At 38.0% G+C, this 16,598-nt stretch overlaps 1 protein-coding gene across 10 annotated transcripts in view; it reads right to left on the bottom strand.

The window, feature by feature from the left end:
- The window catches only part of FHIT (fragile histidine triad), a 542,632-nt gene that overhangs the window by 395,284 nt on the left and 130,750 nt on the right, over positions 1-16,598 (bottom strand). For 9 of the 10 annotated variants that reach the window (XR_002442349.1, XR_002442348.1, XR_002442347.1 and 6 more), the window contains one exon: positions 10,565-10,685. Coding sequence is in view for 1 of the 10 variants with exons in the window: in XM_021409041.1 (XP_021264716.1) it covers positions 10,565-10,685 (121 nt within the window). In the remaining 9 variants the exon portion in view is untranslated. Of the gene's footprint in view, positions 1-10,482; positions 10,686-16,598 lie in introns of all 10 variants that reach the window. The other variant, XR_002442357.1, reaches the window with a different exon arrangement.

Raw genomic sequence — 16,598 nt, forward strand, 5'->3', positions numbered from 1 at the left:
CAGGCATATTTTCCCTGGTAGAGGCAGAAAAACAAATGCAGAACCACACAACGACACAATTGTAGAACAGCATTCATCATTACATTTTTACATACACATCAAAGCAAATCCTTGTATTCATCTATGTCAAGTCCATCAGAAGAGACTGCATAAAATAGCAGTACTTCCAAATTCGCCTATTTAAACTCATACTTGTTACACACAATTTTAAATTTTATGATGTAAATAGCAATGTCATCTCAAAGCTTTTCCACTAACTAATAGGCAAAGATAACAAATCCTGAACTAAAACCTTGAAATTTAAAGATGTCCTGGTAATCATAACCATATCAAAATGTATCATTAAAGGAGAGAGAGAAACAAAAACGGGTACTGATGGAAAATTAACTGCTCTTAGGTAGTTTCTGTAGAGGTCACTCCTCTGAATGCAGTATGATGTTAAACTGAAGACTATCAGTAAGGGAATTTTCAACTTTTATTGTATGACATGAACATCTGCTCAAGTGAGCTCACTGTGAGACTGCTACAGTTACTGTTTTTATCAGGAGCAGAAGTCAGTGGGTTATAAGGAACAGTAAAATACAAAACGAATAATAAACATACATTAGCAGACTGTTCATACTTTTAAAACTTCGGAAACTTAGAAATGGTATAAGTGATTGAGTGAAATACCTCTGTAACCATGAATCACGTACTCCATTTTCTACTTTAGTTTCATGTTACAGCAGAGCCTCCATTGTGTTTTATGTTCACATCTGACTTTGTGCAAGACAACTTATTAAAACATAATTTACCCAATTATCTTTCTCAGAGAAGGTGCTTGACCCTCAGCTGAAGCCCTGCAAAGCAATTATAGGGCCATTTAGAATCACTGTTTTGATATTCTCACCTGCCAGTTCAAACCAACAGAAGAAAGCATTTCCTAAACAAACCAAGCAGCACAATGGGGCAGCTCTGGGCACACAGTAACACAGGAGAGACCATCTGTGCTGCCTTCCTGAATGGGCAGCAGGAGAAAGCACGCCGCTGGGCAGGACTTCACTGTGCTGCAGGGGTGGCAAGGCAGAAGAGAGGGAGGAAAGGACTTGGTCCAACATCAAAAGCAATGATGCCAGGAGGGGTTGAAGCCTTTGGGGTCTTGCATTTCAAAACGCAGTTATGTTGCACTCAGTGATTTAGTACTCCTGCAGAGTAAAGCAACTGTGCTCAAAATATTCCTTTCACCAACTGGTAAGTAAGTTGTCTCCGAGAAAATTAGGATACAGTAAAAGTTGGACTTACCCTCCAAGGATTGACATCTACACCACATAGCTGGAAGAGATTAAGCTATGGCAATATTTATTGTTACTTTTTGCCCTGGAGAAAGTACTGGGATCACACACCACAGCGAACTCCTTAACTTCTGCCTGTCTAGAGAACACTCCTGATTACTCTTCCATGTATGTGGCATGACTTTCTCTCCTTTCCTTTCTGTTGGAGGTACTTAAATATAAATAAAAGACAATTACTGGTGGAATATCTACTTTATGTTATAATCGTGTTCCACGAAGAAATATTTCACAGCAAAACCTCTAGATTCAGAGCAGAGAAGATATGACAGTTTAACATTATATCTCTAAGATGTCCTTTTGGTAGTTGCAACAGGAAATTCATGTCAGATAGCTCTCAGAAATACATACTTGAGGAAAGTATTGAGTGTTGTATCATACTGAATAGCACAAAATATTCCAATATGCTAGAAATAACAAGGAATAAATGAAATTTTCAATTGACTTCCAGCAAATCTATTTTCATTACAAATGGAGATTTTGCATGTATTGCATTACTTGTGGTAATTGTGTGACATCTATTATGAATAACCATGTATTCCAATCATCTTTTTAATTATATTCCACCATAAGAGCAAGCCATGCAGTACCTTACCCAGACTGTTAACTGTGTGTGTGCTGCATATCACATTCTGATGGCTGTGTTGAGGACTAATGTTCAAGATGTGCACAAACCGTAACAGGAACAGTGTCGTAACTGTCATCTCCTTCATTAGGCAGAAAATAATTTCAAAAAAAGCTAAATTTAAATCCAGATATGTGATGAGAAAAATAAAAAATTCTTCTTCCTTTCTTTTTCTAAGTCCCTGGTAATAGGTGCCCAAATGTAAAGCACCTGGATACCAGCAAGTTGACGCAGGGACTTAAGTTTCTTTAAGTAGCAGACTTTAGGGTTCTTTAAGTTAGGTTTCTTCAGTTCTTTAACTAGACTTAAGTTTAGGTAGCGGCACAAATACAGTGGCAGCACACTCTTTTGTGTTTGCTATCCATTGACCGTTTATGGCTGTTGAATTTGTTTGGGTTTACTGATGCGACAAAAAGTATAAAATTACAGGTTTGTTCAATAACCACTCCAATTATAAATTTGCTCTCTACTAGACTAGAAAATAACTGCTGGGCTAAAAGTATTCATTATCTGTGAACAGAACTTCACAGCTTTTACAATAACAGGAATGCCAGTTATGGGTTAAAACTCAAAGGAAACATTCATTTTATCTGTTCTGAATCCAACCTCAGTTTCCCTGCCATTTTTTCAGACAAAAGTTTGCTACCTCTAAGTTTTTCTTTCATCCTTATAGCTTTGCTTCTCTGTCTTTTAAACTTCTTACAGCTCCTTAGGAGGAGGCTTTTCTCGCTCAGCGATTCTATGATTTAGCCTGGTCTCTTGCTGTACTAAAATACAAGTGGAAATTTTTTTTTTTTGCAGATGATCTCTGCCACCACAATGACAGGAATCTCACAATATGTCTAGAGTTGTAAGCTGATGTGGAAATGCTAAGATGCTCCGCAAATTGTTAATGACAGTAAACAAGAAAATGGGAAACTGCAACTAACCTAACAGTGAAATATTTTTAAATAGGAAAGTGAATTCAATACTTTTAACCTTCAAAAATACACTGCCTTCATATAAAATTGGATCTTAAAAATTATAATGTAAAACATAAAAATCACAACATGGGGAAGACAATAGGGAGCTGCTATGAAATGTGACTGTGTTATCAGCAGCCAACTTATTTAAAATGTTTGAGTACCATATTTTTTCATGATGACAAGAACAGGCTTTCCACACTGTTCATTTGCTTTATGGGCATGGTGTAAGTGTGTGTAGTAGGTACCACAGTGGTGAGGACTCATGGACTAGCTTCAAAAATTCATCTGCAAGTCCCTGGGGCATGTAAGGACAAACAGTGCCACTTCTAGAGGGCATGCATTAGTAACACACCTTCAAAACTGTATGTTGCATGCCTCTGAACTGCACGTAGGAAGTTCATGCATAATGCATTGGGTTTGGGGTTAAGTCATTTATAAGTCCCAAACAACAATGACAATTAACAAGTGAATAAGGGATTAATCCAAACTGTATTTCAGCATACATTAGCAGTGTAGCCTAGAATCTGATCTACTACGACACACAGTTTATTTTTTTCCTGAGTCCATTTTTCTGAGATTTGATTACTCTTTATGAATGAGGCTTTAAAGTCAGTTGAACGCATCCTTAATAAGAAACTGTTCATCCCTCTACGGCATTTGGTAAGATGGACTTTATACCATGCACCAGGTCCTACCCTGGGAGCTACTGTCTCTCCCAGATGTGGCCTTATTTTATTGCTACATCCTGAGAAATTCTTATCACTCTCCTGCTAAATGCATGTGAATGAGTAATCTAGTTAGTCAATTACTCCATTCACAAATTAGCAAAAAATACATTTAATTTCATTAGTTTTGGTTCTTTTTTCTTTCTGAAATTGTGGCACAGAGCATTTCATCAACACCACTACATGGTGTAAACATAACCACACAAACAGAATAGGGTAAATCCTTATCACGAAGTATGTCTCCTTCAACAGTGAGCACTTTTCAAGTGAGGCAAAATTTGAAAGGAGAGAAATTATTTTTATTAGACCAAATGATACAGTTGGAAAATAAACAAGAACACAAAGAGAGAGACAGGCAGACAGACAATGAGACGAGCTTTTGCACACAAAATCCTGACTCTATTATCTTCTGAAACAGCATTTCCTAATGTGAGTCAAACACTATCCCTTTGTTTGTAGACTGCAAACAAAACGACTCCAGCCCTGACATAATTAACTGGTCTCTCTATCACCACTAAATTCAAGTGGCTTGCATACACAGAGCTGAGCAGTCACTCTTCGAACTGTTTGAGCAGAATATTTTTTCCCAGAGGGTAGGTTGCGAATACAACCAAGCTGACCTACTGGCTTGCTACTGCCAGGAGTACAATCCCACTTGCCCTTTGTACAAGATAGCTCAATTTAGCTAAAAACCAGTAAGCACAAGACTTGTTTTTCTTATTCTCATCTGATAAGGAATCAAGATTGCTCACATAAAGAAGAGTCACTGAACAGTTTTGCTTGGGATCTAAGAAACAAACCCAAACCTGAGGTATTTTCTACTGATGCAGGACAGCTTCATCTTGGGATCTCAAAAAGAAATTGTCAAATAACTGACAGCACAGAAAGACTGAATCTCTTTTGCATTCCTGCTAAAGAAACATACTATTTCCCCCACATTTTCACACAAGATCCATTACTTATATCTATTCTTCTCACTCAGAACGTATTTTCTAGGCCAGCAAAGCTACTGCACCCCTCTTCCAACTAATGTCTTCTTCCAGAGTACCTAGAAAAATTGAGAAATTCAAGTAATTCCAGTTCTCTCCCGTTGCAGTTTAACCCACCAGGTGGCTGAGCACCACATGGTCGTTCACACGCTCCCCCTTTCCCAGGGGGATGGGGGATAGAATTGAGAAAAACAAAGTAGAATTCATGGGTTGAGATAAAACTATTTAGTCAGATAGAGAAAAGGATAATAATTATGACAAATGTATATATACATACATAAATGTATATAACAAGTGATGTACAAGCAATTGCTCACCACCCCCTGAATGACACTCAGCTAGCCCCTGAACAGTGGAACAGTGCGTTCATCTCAGTGAGTTTTGAGACGAAATCCTGCCTTCTTCAAAACTCCTTCTGCTTGATGTTACAGGTACGGAATATCCCGTTGGCTGGTTTAAGCCAGCTGTCCTAATTCAGTTCCCTCCCAGCTCCTTGGGCCTTGGCTCCGTACAATACTGCTCAGCAGCAACTACAAACATCAGTGTGTTATCAACATTGTTTTTCTCGTAGAACCACAACTTAGCATCATACCAGATACTCTGAAGAAAACAGAGCTTCAGTCCCAGCTGAAACTAAGACAACTCCTCACTGTAACAAGCAGCACTTTCTTTCTCAATGTGCTTCAGTCACTGGCAGCCCAGCCTACTGCAGGGAGGTGGGATCTAGGTGGTTTTTGATGTCTCTTCCAACACAAGCCGTTCTATGATTCTGAGTCCACACTATCTCTAACGGCCCACTTAGATTACAAAGCCTTCACAGAGCAAGAAGTTATTTTTAGCTCTTTGCTTGAAAGGGAACTGATGCACTGTGGTACTGATTCAAAACTGCTCTTTAGCATTGCACTAATGCGAGCTAATAACAGTAATGCATAGGTAGCTTCTGTAACCAGCACTAAAAGAGTACTTTCCCACAGGGCTGGATATGTTTAATGTGTAGTTGTAATGGTGCAGGATACATTATTGCAATATGCAAATGCAAATATTTATATTCTGCAATAACTGGTTTTTATTTGCTGAAGCTTAGTTTCATAGCAAATATTAACACTTCCTTGGGCTAAAAAACATAAAAATCATAATTATATAGCATAAATACAGATGTGATATATGTGTTATATACAAGCCAGCTAAATCACGGTTAACAGCAACTCTAACTTCAGGAGGAATTAAAACTCTGTACACATCCTAAACACGGTGGTTGTCAACCGAAACAACATGGTTTTCAACCAAACTTGTGAGAGAACCTGTATGCCTAGAACCAGTGAGCTATCTTCAAAGGAAAAATCTATCAGAACTGTAACTAAATTAAAAATTAATTTTAATATGTTATCACACAATGCTGATTAACAGGATTTTTTAACTGCAAATGTTAATAAAAGCATCAATTACGTTGTCACAGTACAGAATATGTCAATCTCAAGTAATACAGCACTTCTGATAACATATGACAGAAGCTTATAGACATATAAACTGTACAGCAAACCAGATGCTATCCTTCACTGGATGACCCTAGATCCCATCCCACGCATGAATCAGATCCAGAACAATTACACTGCAGCTTTGGGCGTTATCAGATCTTTGAAGGAGCATCTGGTTCAACTAATGTTTTCTCTAGTCATTAAAAAAGGAACAAGCCACAGTAATTCACAGCACAGCACGCTGCCTCAGCAACAAAAATGACAACCAACTTTGTCTAGTAGATTTTTATATATGCTTTAGTTCTTATAATCCCTATAATCAGAATACTTTCTGGAAGAAGACAGCAGATCCCAACGGAAAAACGTAATACTAAACAGTCCAGAAGCACTTAGTACATTACAGTTAAACAGTATCTTTTCCTTCAAATGGAAAACCTTTTTCAGAATCAATGCCAGATGAAAAATAATTGTAAAGTGCTTATTACATGCATACACATGTGCATGTCCACTATGAATTGCTATAAAATTGCTTGGTCCAGATAACCCCTATTCTCATTGTTCCCAGATGGAAAGCATGGTTTTTTTTAATAGCCAATTCAATAAACTGTTGAAAAATGCTTTGTATAATATAGTATTGCCATAGATCTGATGTTTGTCTCTGTCATTACATTTCACATTCAATCAATTTACAAATGTTGCTGTGTTCCTGTTGTGCTAGTTCTCCTTACGGCATCCTGAACAGAAATCCAAAGATCAATATCTTGTCTGCTGAAAAAAAGTGGGACATAACAAATGAATAGTTTTATTTACAATAGAAGTCCTAGCCCCAGAGTGGATTCTGCTAATGCTCAAAATCATTTTTCATGTTTAACACAAAATGAAAGCACGTACCCTGCACAACGCAGTGAGAAAGTGACAAAAAACACAGTTCACTTTTACAGAAAATGTGAGTAAAACCATGTGAAACCATGGTGTATGGCTAGGAAAAGATCTGTAAAATGGTAAGTCATTCACAAAGTATTTGTAGCCACACAAAGTTTGTGTCAAAGAACAGATAGATTTCCTTAACGAAGACACTAAAGGTTTGCTCTGAGCTATGGAAACAGCAATGCTATGAATGAAATAAACTGAGAAGGCAGGGAGAAATATTTCTTGCCAGGTGCATGAGCTGAACCACTTCTTGACTTGTGCATTCTGAGTGAAGGAAGGACAGAATGTGCTGACTACAGACACATCCCTGCACTATTCCAGCTACTGAAAGCTATCTTCTCTAATACATCTAAAAGTTGTTCAAGACAGCCACAGATGGCTTTTCACAATCCCTCTTCAAAGAGCATTTCCATAGAAAATGGTATTGGTAGCTGTGTAAGCTTGCTGGGATATGTACAACAGGCAGCTGACCTCCTCCCCACTTCCAAACTGCTGAGATGTATGCTGCATGTAGTATTCCCATCTAGACTCTTGGCTCCATAAGAATCCACAGGGACTGCTGAAACAATATCACAGCACTTCTGTACAAAACAGGGAAAAAACACCCCCTGAAACAAAAGCTCATCCAGCAAGACAGCTGCCAGGACAACGTGCCTGGCTACTCTGAAATAAGACAGACAAGGGAAGGGAAGGCCCATCTTCCACTTTGAAATATAGGGATGAACAAAGCAGGTATGTATTCCTCATTTTGTAGTGAAAGTTAACTGATTTGATGTCTTCATAGAGACTGAGAACAGCCACCTCTTGAGCCTTAAGAGTTTTTCCATTGGATGACAGCAATGGGACTGGATGCCCTGAATGGAATAGGCACCAACCCTGCATGCTGGCCATGTGCAGTTTTCCTTCTCCGTCTGGTTGTGACAAAAGAGTTGAATGAGTTTGCTGCAATTGTCAATTGCATGAACATATTTTATCTTCGACAGCAGAGATTGCAGCCCATATTCAATATTAAGGTACCAGTTACTTCCCATTCAACAATCTGCCATGATCAGTACATCTTCCCTTGAGGAGTTCCTATGACAAAGAGGTTCGTGAACCCATTAACTACTGTGTAGCCATTAGAAAGAAACCTAATCCTGAGTCAGTTACGGCAGCTCTCTCTAGGAACAGGAGCTCTTTCCTTACCAGGAATACTCTATTCTTCCTACTTCTACTCATGGTTACTATTAGCAGAGTTTGATTTTCAAATGTCAAGCTGAATTCACAGGATTGACAGCTAGAAAGAAACAAAACAAAATGTTTAATGTATTAACTGAACAAGTATGCTTTGGTATTGCTCAAATCACAAAACCCGGATCTCCACAAGACCATTTTTCTGAAATTTCTCAGAGCACAACAACTGTATTTTAAAACTGCCACAGCAAATACACCACTCCAATCCTACATTCTGTTTCAAGAGGGAATTTCAACCTTACAAGTTAATTAAAGCCACCACCTGGAGTGAGCTGGCTTCAAACTGATTTCCTTTGTCTCTCTAATGCACATGCATTAATATTTTATTTTCTACTGGAAAAAAAAAAAAAAGAAAGAAAGAAAGGAATGTCACAAGTATGCCAAAGACAAGGCAGATAAAATTATTGCAATAAAACAAAGAAAATACACTTGTTACTGCCAGGTCTTGAGACAAATGCTGCATTACACAGACATTTTAAAAGCTTACAACTGCAAATTGCTCTATTTTACATACTATGTTCCAGCCTGTGCATCAAGATCTTTTCTATTACTTTTTTTTTTCCCTGTAATGAGGGGGAAAGTGTTAGGGCTTTATTACCTGAACATTTATTCAATGGAGAAACAAAGACTATATTATATATTACAACGCACAAGCTATTAAAACAATGTGACACTATAAAATATGCTGCAATACTCATTATGGGATAACAAAGCTAAACCTGAGCAAATAAATGTATCTGCCAAACAGTCAGCAATAACTACGCAACTAGAGTTTATAATCTTTAATTATTTAAGAAGGAAAGAAGCTTGTAATAATTAAGTTTTACAGGCTCCTTAAATTGACACTTCACAAAACTTTAAAACAAGTCTCTTCCAGCTGAAATATCTCTTCTTTGCTTAACAACAAATGCAGTTGTTCACTTAACTAACTAACAAAATCATTAACTATTCTTTTATAAACTTCCCCTTCCAGTACAGGAAACATTTTGTTTACTCTCTGGCCTGGACAGTGCACAAACCAATGGGCTGGCATTTACAGGCTCACAGTGACTGATGCGATACTGTCTTTCGATAGCTTTGAAAATATGTTCCCTAAAAACAAGACGAATTTGTAAATAATTTTGTTTACATCAGATCCTTTAGAAACTTTTAATTGAGAAGGACAGTTCATTTAATTCATTAAAACTGGCTAGTGAGATAGTAACATTTAAAATTTCTATGAAATCTGTGCAACTTTGTCATACATTTATAACCAAATGCTCTGCCTTCTGAAATGAGCAGAAACATTCAAAACAGGTGCACAGAGAAGTTCTACGCTGAAGAACTATAACAGACAGGAATGATGGGAGGAGAGGGAGATTCAACACCTCAGAAGAAAATAAAATACATTCATAGATTTAAAGAAAAAATCAAAATCAGTAAATCAGACGTTAAATTATGAAAGAAAAAACCCCACAAAAGCACAGGAGTAGAAGAAAGCTTTAAATGAACACCAGACGTTTTTTTTCAACTTGCATTCAGCCATTGCCTAATTGAGTTCCCATGAAAATGTTACCATAAAACTCAGAGGAAATGTAGCGTTTCTGAAAAGTTCAACTCTAGTCACTGAAATGAGTGCAAGTTACTCAGTTTTGACCATGAAATAATATGCAACACTACAAAATAAACTAAAGAGAGGCATTTACCATCATGCACAGTGAACTTCCCATGAAGGTTCTTAACAGAGTTTTTCTTACAACACAGGGCTTCATTTTTTCTCAGAAAATGTGTGTTTGCTACACAGATGGTTTATTTAATCCATTCCTACCTAAATTAATAAAGCAATCTGTGTCCCCACCTCCCTCCCCACCAAAATAATAGCCTTCACACAGGATTCTGCTGCCATTTGACAAATTGCATACACTTAGTTACATGAACTTGAAAATTCTCCGTAAAGAAGTTACCACTGCTAAAAGTAGGTGATGTTACTGAAAGGGAAGCAGGATGTTTTATTTAGCATAATATGGGACTTAAACAGTAGCCCCTCAGACACACTTTAAAATGCTTTTAGTAGCACCTGGCTGTTTATACATCTTCTGTGGTGAAAAGGTCAATAGAAATTCACCTCTAAGGTCACAGTTGCTAAGCAACTGTTTTCGGCAGTTCTGCATCACCAACCAAGCGTGCTAGGTTCCACCGCCTGGCTTCAGAATAAATCCGCGCAGAACCCTACCTGGCCTGAGGAGCACACCGAGCTTCCCTGCTTCTCCCAGGAGCGCAGGTGCCCATGGTGAAGGCACTGCTCAGAAGGATACGGCCCGGGACCACTGGCTTGCGGTTCACGAGAGCAAAGGAGAGCTCGGTCTTCAGGAAGACCACAGAGGGCTTGATGAAGTGCTGGCCGAACCGGAGCATGATAAACGTTATCCTTTGGGTCTGAAAGAGAGAACAGTTAGGATGACTGGGGCACAAACTTTGCTTTTCTGGACAACAGGAATCAGACAGCCAGACTGTCTGGGTTGCTTCTGAAAGAAAGTGTCTCCTATGCTTATTAAGGTGCCAGGTCTTCAGAAAGTCTGACCCATTTTTCTGAAAGTACCACACATCTTAAGGGGTGGTATGACTTCTTTCCAAAGCAAAATTTTTACATTGAATCCTTAAACCCTTTTCTCATCATCTTGGTGGGGCTACAAAGTTCTGGACAGAGTGCAACTTCTTCCTCCCATTGCCATTTGTTCTGTATTAAATATGTTTTGACTCATATGTGCTTTGAAAAGCACAAATGATATTTCACATGCCCTTTTTTTCACAACATGAGCCAATGCACACAAGAACTTAGAAAATACAGAAACTGTATCTTCTAAAGCAACGTTTCCACTAAATATCTCAACTGAAGAAATATCAGTGACTAAGGAAAACATATTAGTCATATTCTGTTCAGGCTTTCCAGTTTGAATAAGTGAAACGTGAAGATCAATAGCTGGGTGCAATATTTTCTCTTACACAGAAGGCCAAAGACTCCCACTATCATTCAATGAAATTTTCTCTCCTCTTGGCAAGAATGGAAATCCTTCTTAAACAGTTAAGGCGCAACCTCAACAGCATCTATTTTAGGTCCTTAAGCCCTGGAGTATTTAAAGTATTTAATTCAATCAGAAATATCCAAGATGCTGCAGGTTAAAATATGAAGTAATGTAGAATTTTATGTGACACAATACTGCAGACACATCAAAAGCATTACAATAACATTACCTTGCTTGAACCAAGTGACTAACCAGAAAATTCAGTTTTATACATTTCTTTAGTTGGGAAAGACACTATTAGAGTCAAATGGGGTCTTTTGCTGCTGTTCCTTTCTTGCAAGCCTATTGTACTTACTAAGACCCAAAGCTCAGGACATGTTTCAGTTCCTTGGTAGGGAATCCATTTTCATGGTTCTTAATCTAAAAGATTTATTCTTATTTAGTGTCCCACTTGTGTCTGCTCCAGCTAAAGGTACACGTACATAAAGTAACCTGTAAGGGCACACACTGTGAAAGTGAATTTAAAAAGTGAAATATGCTTGTCATTTGGAAGTAAGTTCTGGCTTTTTCAACTGATTCCGTAAAAGAACTTAACTAAATTAAATATAAGTTAGGAGTTGCTCTTGTCAGGCATTACATCACAAAATAAAACTATATTAAACCTGGAACTTGACAAGATACAAAGTCAAGTCTCTTTAGATGGCAGAAGAATCCCTTACCAGAGCAAACACCTGATATCTTGAGCTGATGACTGAAAAAAGCAACTACTAGGATCTGCAACCAGTCTTCCTCTTTTCTCTTAAAGTAGCCCATCAGCAATTTCACTGTGAAGTGCTTCTTATTCTGGTTAAGACATGTCAGAATATTTATACATTATACGATAAAGAGACATAGCTCTTAAGATTTTATCAAGTTAAGCTAACATCCTGCATGAATATATCCAACACATATGCCAAAATAAACATATGCAGCACTATTAGGCAAATAGTTTGGGTCGCTACTGCTCTTTTCCTGATTAATATTTGCAGTGCTTTCAGAAACCATAAAAAATGCCTTTTCACCAAATGTTGAAAGGATCCATACACTGGATTTAACTGTAGAATTTAGATCAACTATACCATGTATTTATAATATACCTGCCACATGCATCTTTAACTCACTGCCATCCTTAAAAAAAAAAATTAAATGTTTTTATATTTGCTTACTTTATAATACTATTTAATAATGTATCTGTCTTTCTCTTGATCCAGACTAAATAAATTCAGCAAGTGTTTCAAACTCGTGCTGGTTCTATTGGTTGTGCTATGCAATACCACAGACCTCTCAGCACTTTTTTCTCAGATCAGGAGATTATGGGAATTTTTCATTAAACAATTATTCATTACCTATTAGACATATGTAGGCTAATCCTAGTTATCCTTTGTATTTTTTTCAGTGGAGTACGATCATCTCTAGTTGATATCAATACAGATATTAAAAATTAGGGAAATGAGTAATGGGTGCAGTGGAAAAATCCACAGCTGTGCAGCAGCACATTGCAGGAAGGAGAGAACATTCCAGAGTGCAGTGAGGCAGGAAAATGCTTCCAGCAGAGCAGGTTCTCAGTCATCTGAATCCTACCTGCTCACTGCTTGAATGACCTGCAAACAAGCAGAAATTGATGCAGAACAGGTGTAGGCATGCAGGTCATTAGATGCAAATAGCACGAACACAGGGTTTCCCCACTGATTGCAATCACCTCACTAAGTCTGCTCCTCCAAGGAATTCAATTCTTCACATAATGAGGAGGTCATTGCCAGGTGGAACCAAAATCTAAATATAATTGGTAAAAGATGTTTCTTCTTTAATGATAGTAGCCTTTCTAATCCCAGTAATAAGGAGGACAATTAGGTAGTAATGTTAGAAAATGAAAGAAATCCATTTCTGATAAAAGAAAATTTCAGCCCAGTTTAACATAGTTTCTGTTCTGACTATTCAGATGAAAAGTGTATTTACTCTTCTTCATATTGCGCATATACGTTACAGTGCCTATTTCATCTGTCTCATTTTCCTAATTAAATTTCCTTCAAGCTGTGTTCTTGCAGTTGTAGGTGGGAATATAGTACTAAAGGCTAACATAGCAAGTAGACTAATTTTACAGCCACAGCAGATCGCAGATCTGTATAATCTCTACTAGAAAACAAAAACAAAGCAAACCACAGATTTATATTGGCACTCTATGTTACACCCAGAAAAATAAGAGTGCTAAAATTAAGAAAAATGTTGAGGTTCACTGACATATTTTCAAAGCTACTCACGCATTTAACATATTTTATCTTATATTTAACATATTTCTAAACATATGCTTCAATTCTCCAAGTACGTATGGTTTCAGGGGTTGGGAGTTTTGTTTTGTGCTTTTGAAATCATAGAATGGTTTGAGCCAGAAGGAACCTTTAAAGACCATCTACTGCCAACCCCCTTTGCCATGGGCAGAGACACCTTCCACTAGATCAGGTTGCTCCATGTCCCTTCAAACCTGAGCTAGAAATCAGAGGCTGCAGAATTGTTGTAGTGACATACACAAGATAGGTGTATCCCTTTCATATGGCAGCTCCATAGCAAAGACCCGTATGGAATCAAATGACTCTACTGCCCATAAGGGGTGATGGCATTAATTCTTCAGGCTGTCTTCCTGCCTTTACAGACCACCTGGATGCTCAGTGGAGGCAGTGGTGGTACTCCATAATGCCCTTTTATTTTATCGCACAGTTACTTGCCCTTAGCTAGGTGTTGAGATCACTGCCTGCTGGGAACCTGGCTTTCACTGAGCAGTCACATGAACACCCTTCTATGGAACGACAAATTTGGTGGTAAGGACAGAACACAAAACAATGCAAAATGGGCTGCTAACTTAAAGTGTGTATTTTGAAAAAAAGCCAATTACAATGCCATTATCGCTCTGTTCTAATGTAAATGAATATTTCAGAAACAATTTGAGTATATTTTAAAGTTTGCCATTTTACAGTGTTAACGTCATCTTTTCATTAATTTCGACACTCATTCTGCTATTCTATTTTGCTGCTATTCACAGCAAAATGGCAAAATATTTAAAAAGCTTTATAAAAATATCTACAAGACAAGATAACTTGCATCACATACACTATTTAAGGAAAAAAAGTAATTCTTTAGTAAATAATGCTTATGGCTGACTTCAGATATTTCTAAGGCATTTTCTAAACTGCCCTTTATCTTCCACAATTACATAATTAAAGGCATATTTGGTATTTTTCCAAAGTTTGATGGTGTGGAATGGGCTGTTTGTACTTATACACCTGAATTCTGCATTATACTGAATGAATGACAGACAGTGAAGAACTGGCTTGCATGCTATCTCTTGTCTCGTAATGCTTTCCTGTTTTGTAAAATCATTCCCTCCCCTTGCTGCCTCTTTGTGAGGATGAAATCCACACAACTCAGAGTATTACTTAGCACAAGCAATGAGTTTTCTCGTTCCAAGCAGTCTGAGTTTGCCATTTTGATCAAAGAGTACTTTAAAATAGTAATGAAATGAAAGCATATTATTCTGAAATTGGTCAGCTTTTGTACTATCCCTTTGTCCCTGGAGTGGCTATATCTCTCTCAGCATCCACCACTCCTATCCTTGTAGAAGATTTAACTACGTATTTTGAACGAAAATATAGCATCTCTGTTCTAAAAAAAAACAAGAATTATTGTAAAATTAGCAAAGGTGTGACAGCCATAGCGTAGTTTCTCTCAGTGAGGTTGGTACTTAAAGCTCTACACATAGCATTGAAGGAAGAAGCTTGAATATTTATTTTCCATTTTCACCACCCACAGAAGCTACCAAACAGAAAACCCATTAAAGGTGATGCATGTAGCCAGTCCTGGTGCTGACAAGGACTGATTTCTCATGTCATACACAGATTATGATGGACTTGAATCCACTACACGTGGCTTCACCTGCTTAATCTAGCAGCGAAGAAAACATCGAAATTATTGCTATTTAAATACATTGCCATTTTCTCAGCATGGTCAATCAAGCTAAATTATCTACACGTAGAATGAAAATAGACTGTGGTCTGTTGCATACTACCAAACACCGTAAAATATATGATGCTAAGGGCCATCCATTTGCAATCCCATAGCATGCCTTCCACTCACAGCTCTGTTCCCTTTCACCCAAGCTGTAGCAGCACTATTTCCAAGTCCTTCTGGGGCTGCGTTTTTCCATTCTGCTCTCATGCTGTTGGCCTCATAGTCTTGCACTTGCAAGCTCTGGTATTGCTAGAGCAGATTTTTTTGGGGCGCGACCATGACCGCTGTAAGAACTGCCCCTTCCTCTTCCTCATCTCCAAGTGCCTGTTTGTAGCTTTTGGATTACACCAGGAGACCCAAGAACTTGTCCACACAAGGCCTACTGACCAAGCAGCACCCAGCCTTGAGCTCAGCACAGTCCCAGTAACACTAACAGCATCATAAACAGAGCAGAGCAATTCCTGCAATGTCCAAGGGTCTCCACAAACTTTTTACCTTATTGAATTAATAAACACCATACAAACATTTAGAGGAAAAGGCAGGCACTGTACTTTATTTAACACTTCCTCGGGAATACAGATGAAGAGTCATTTAATGAAAATGTATTGTCAGATTTATATTTATACGTAGCTAAAAGTAGATAATGGGCTCTTTACATTTATGTACGGTGCATTTATGTTTAATGCTAGATGTTGGAATCTTTAAGACATCCCATTACCTTTCACTTTACCACCTTACATATGCATATGCACTCCAAAGTAAAGCCATTTAAACCAGGTTATTCCATGGATACTGGAATTAATGAAGTCTTGTTTCAAAGGATTTATGTCTCCATCTTTGCCGTAACTCTCTTTGTTACCCCCACTAGAATAAGTTCTCCTCCTTGGCCCTTACAGCATCCCAGTCAAGTGAGTGACAGCAGTGCTGTGCTTAATTCAGGCTTCTGCAGGTGATGAGTAGCCAGCCCAGAGGTGCACATTGCCTGCTGCCAAACATTATGTGTAACAGCTGGGAGGATAAAGGTGCTCCCACCTCAATAAGCAGGATCAAGGATGTGCCACAGAAAAATAGACTGTTCTATTTGTACAGTCTAATTCTATAACAATTACCATGGTATGCACGCATAACTAATTATACACTACACAATTAAAAGATGAACTGTTGAATTCTTTTTTAAAGGTTTATACAACATTCACAGGCAAAATGCAAATGTGCATGGCTTCCTTACTATTTCTGCTTCATTTAAACCAGTAGGACTGCAAACTGCATGCAAACAACAGTAGAAAGA

This window comes from Numida meleagris, chromosome 11 (assembly GCF_002078875.1).
Source record: "Numida meleagris isolate 19003 breed g44 Domestic line chromosome 11, NumMel1.0, whole genome shotgun sequence".
In the NCBI taxonomy this organism is placed as follows: Eukaryota; Metazoa; Chordata; class Aves; order Galliformes; family Numididae; genus Numida; species Numida meleagris.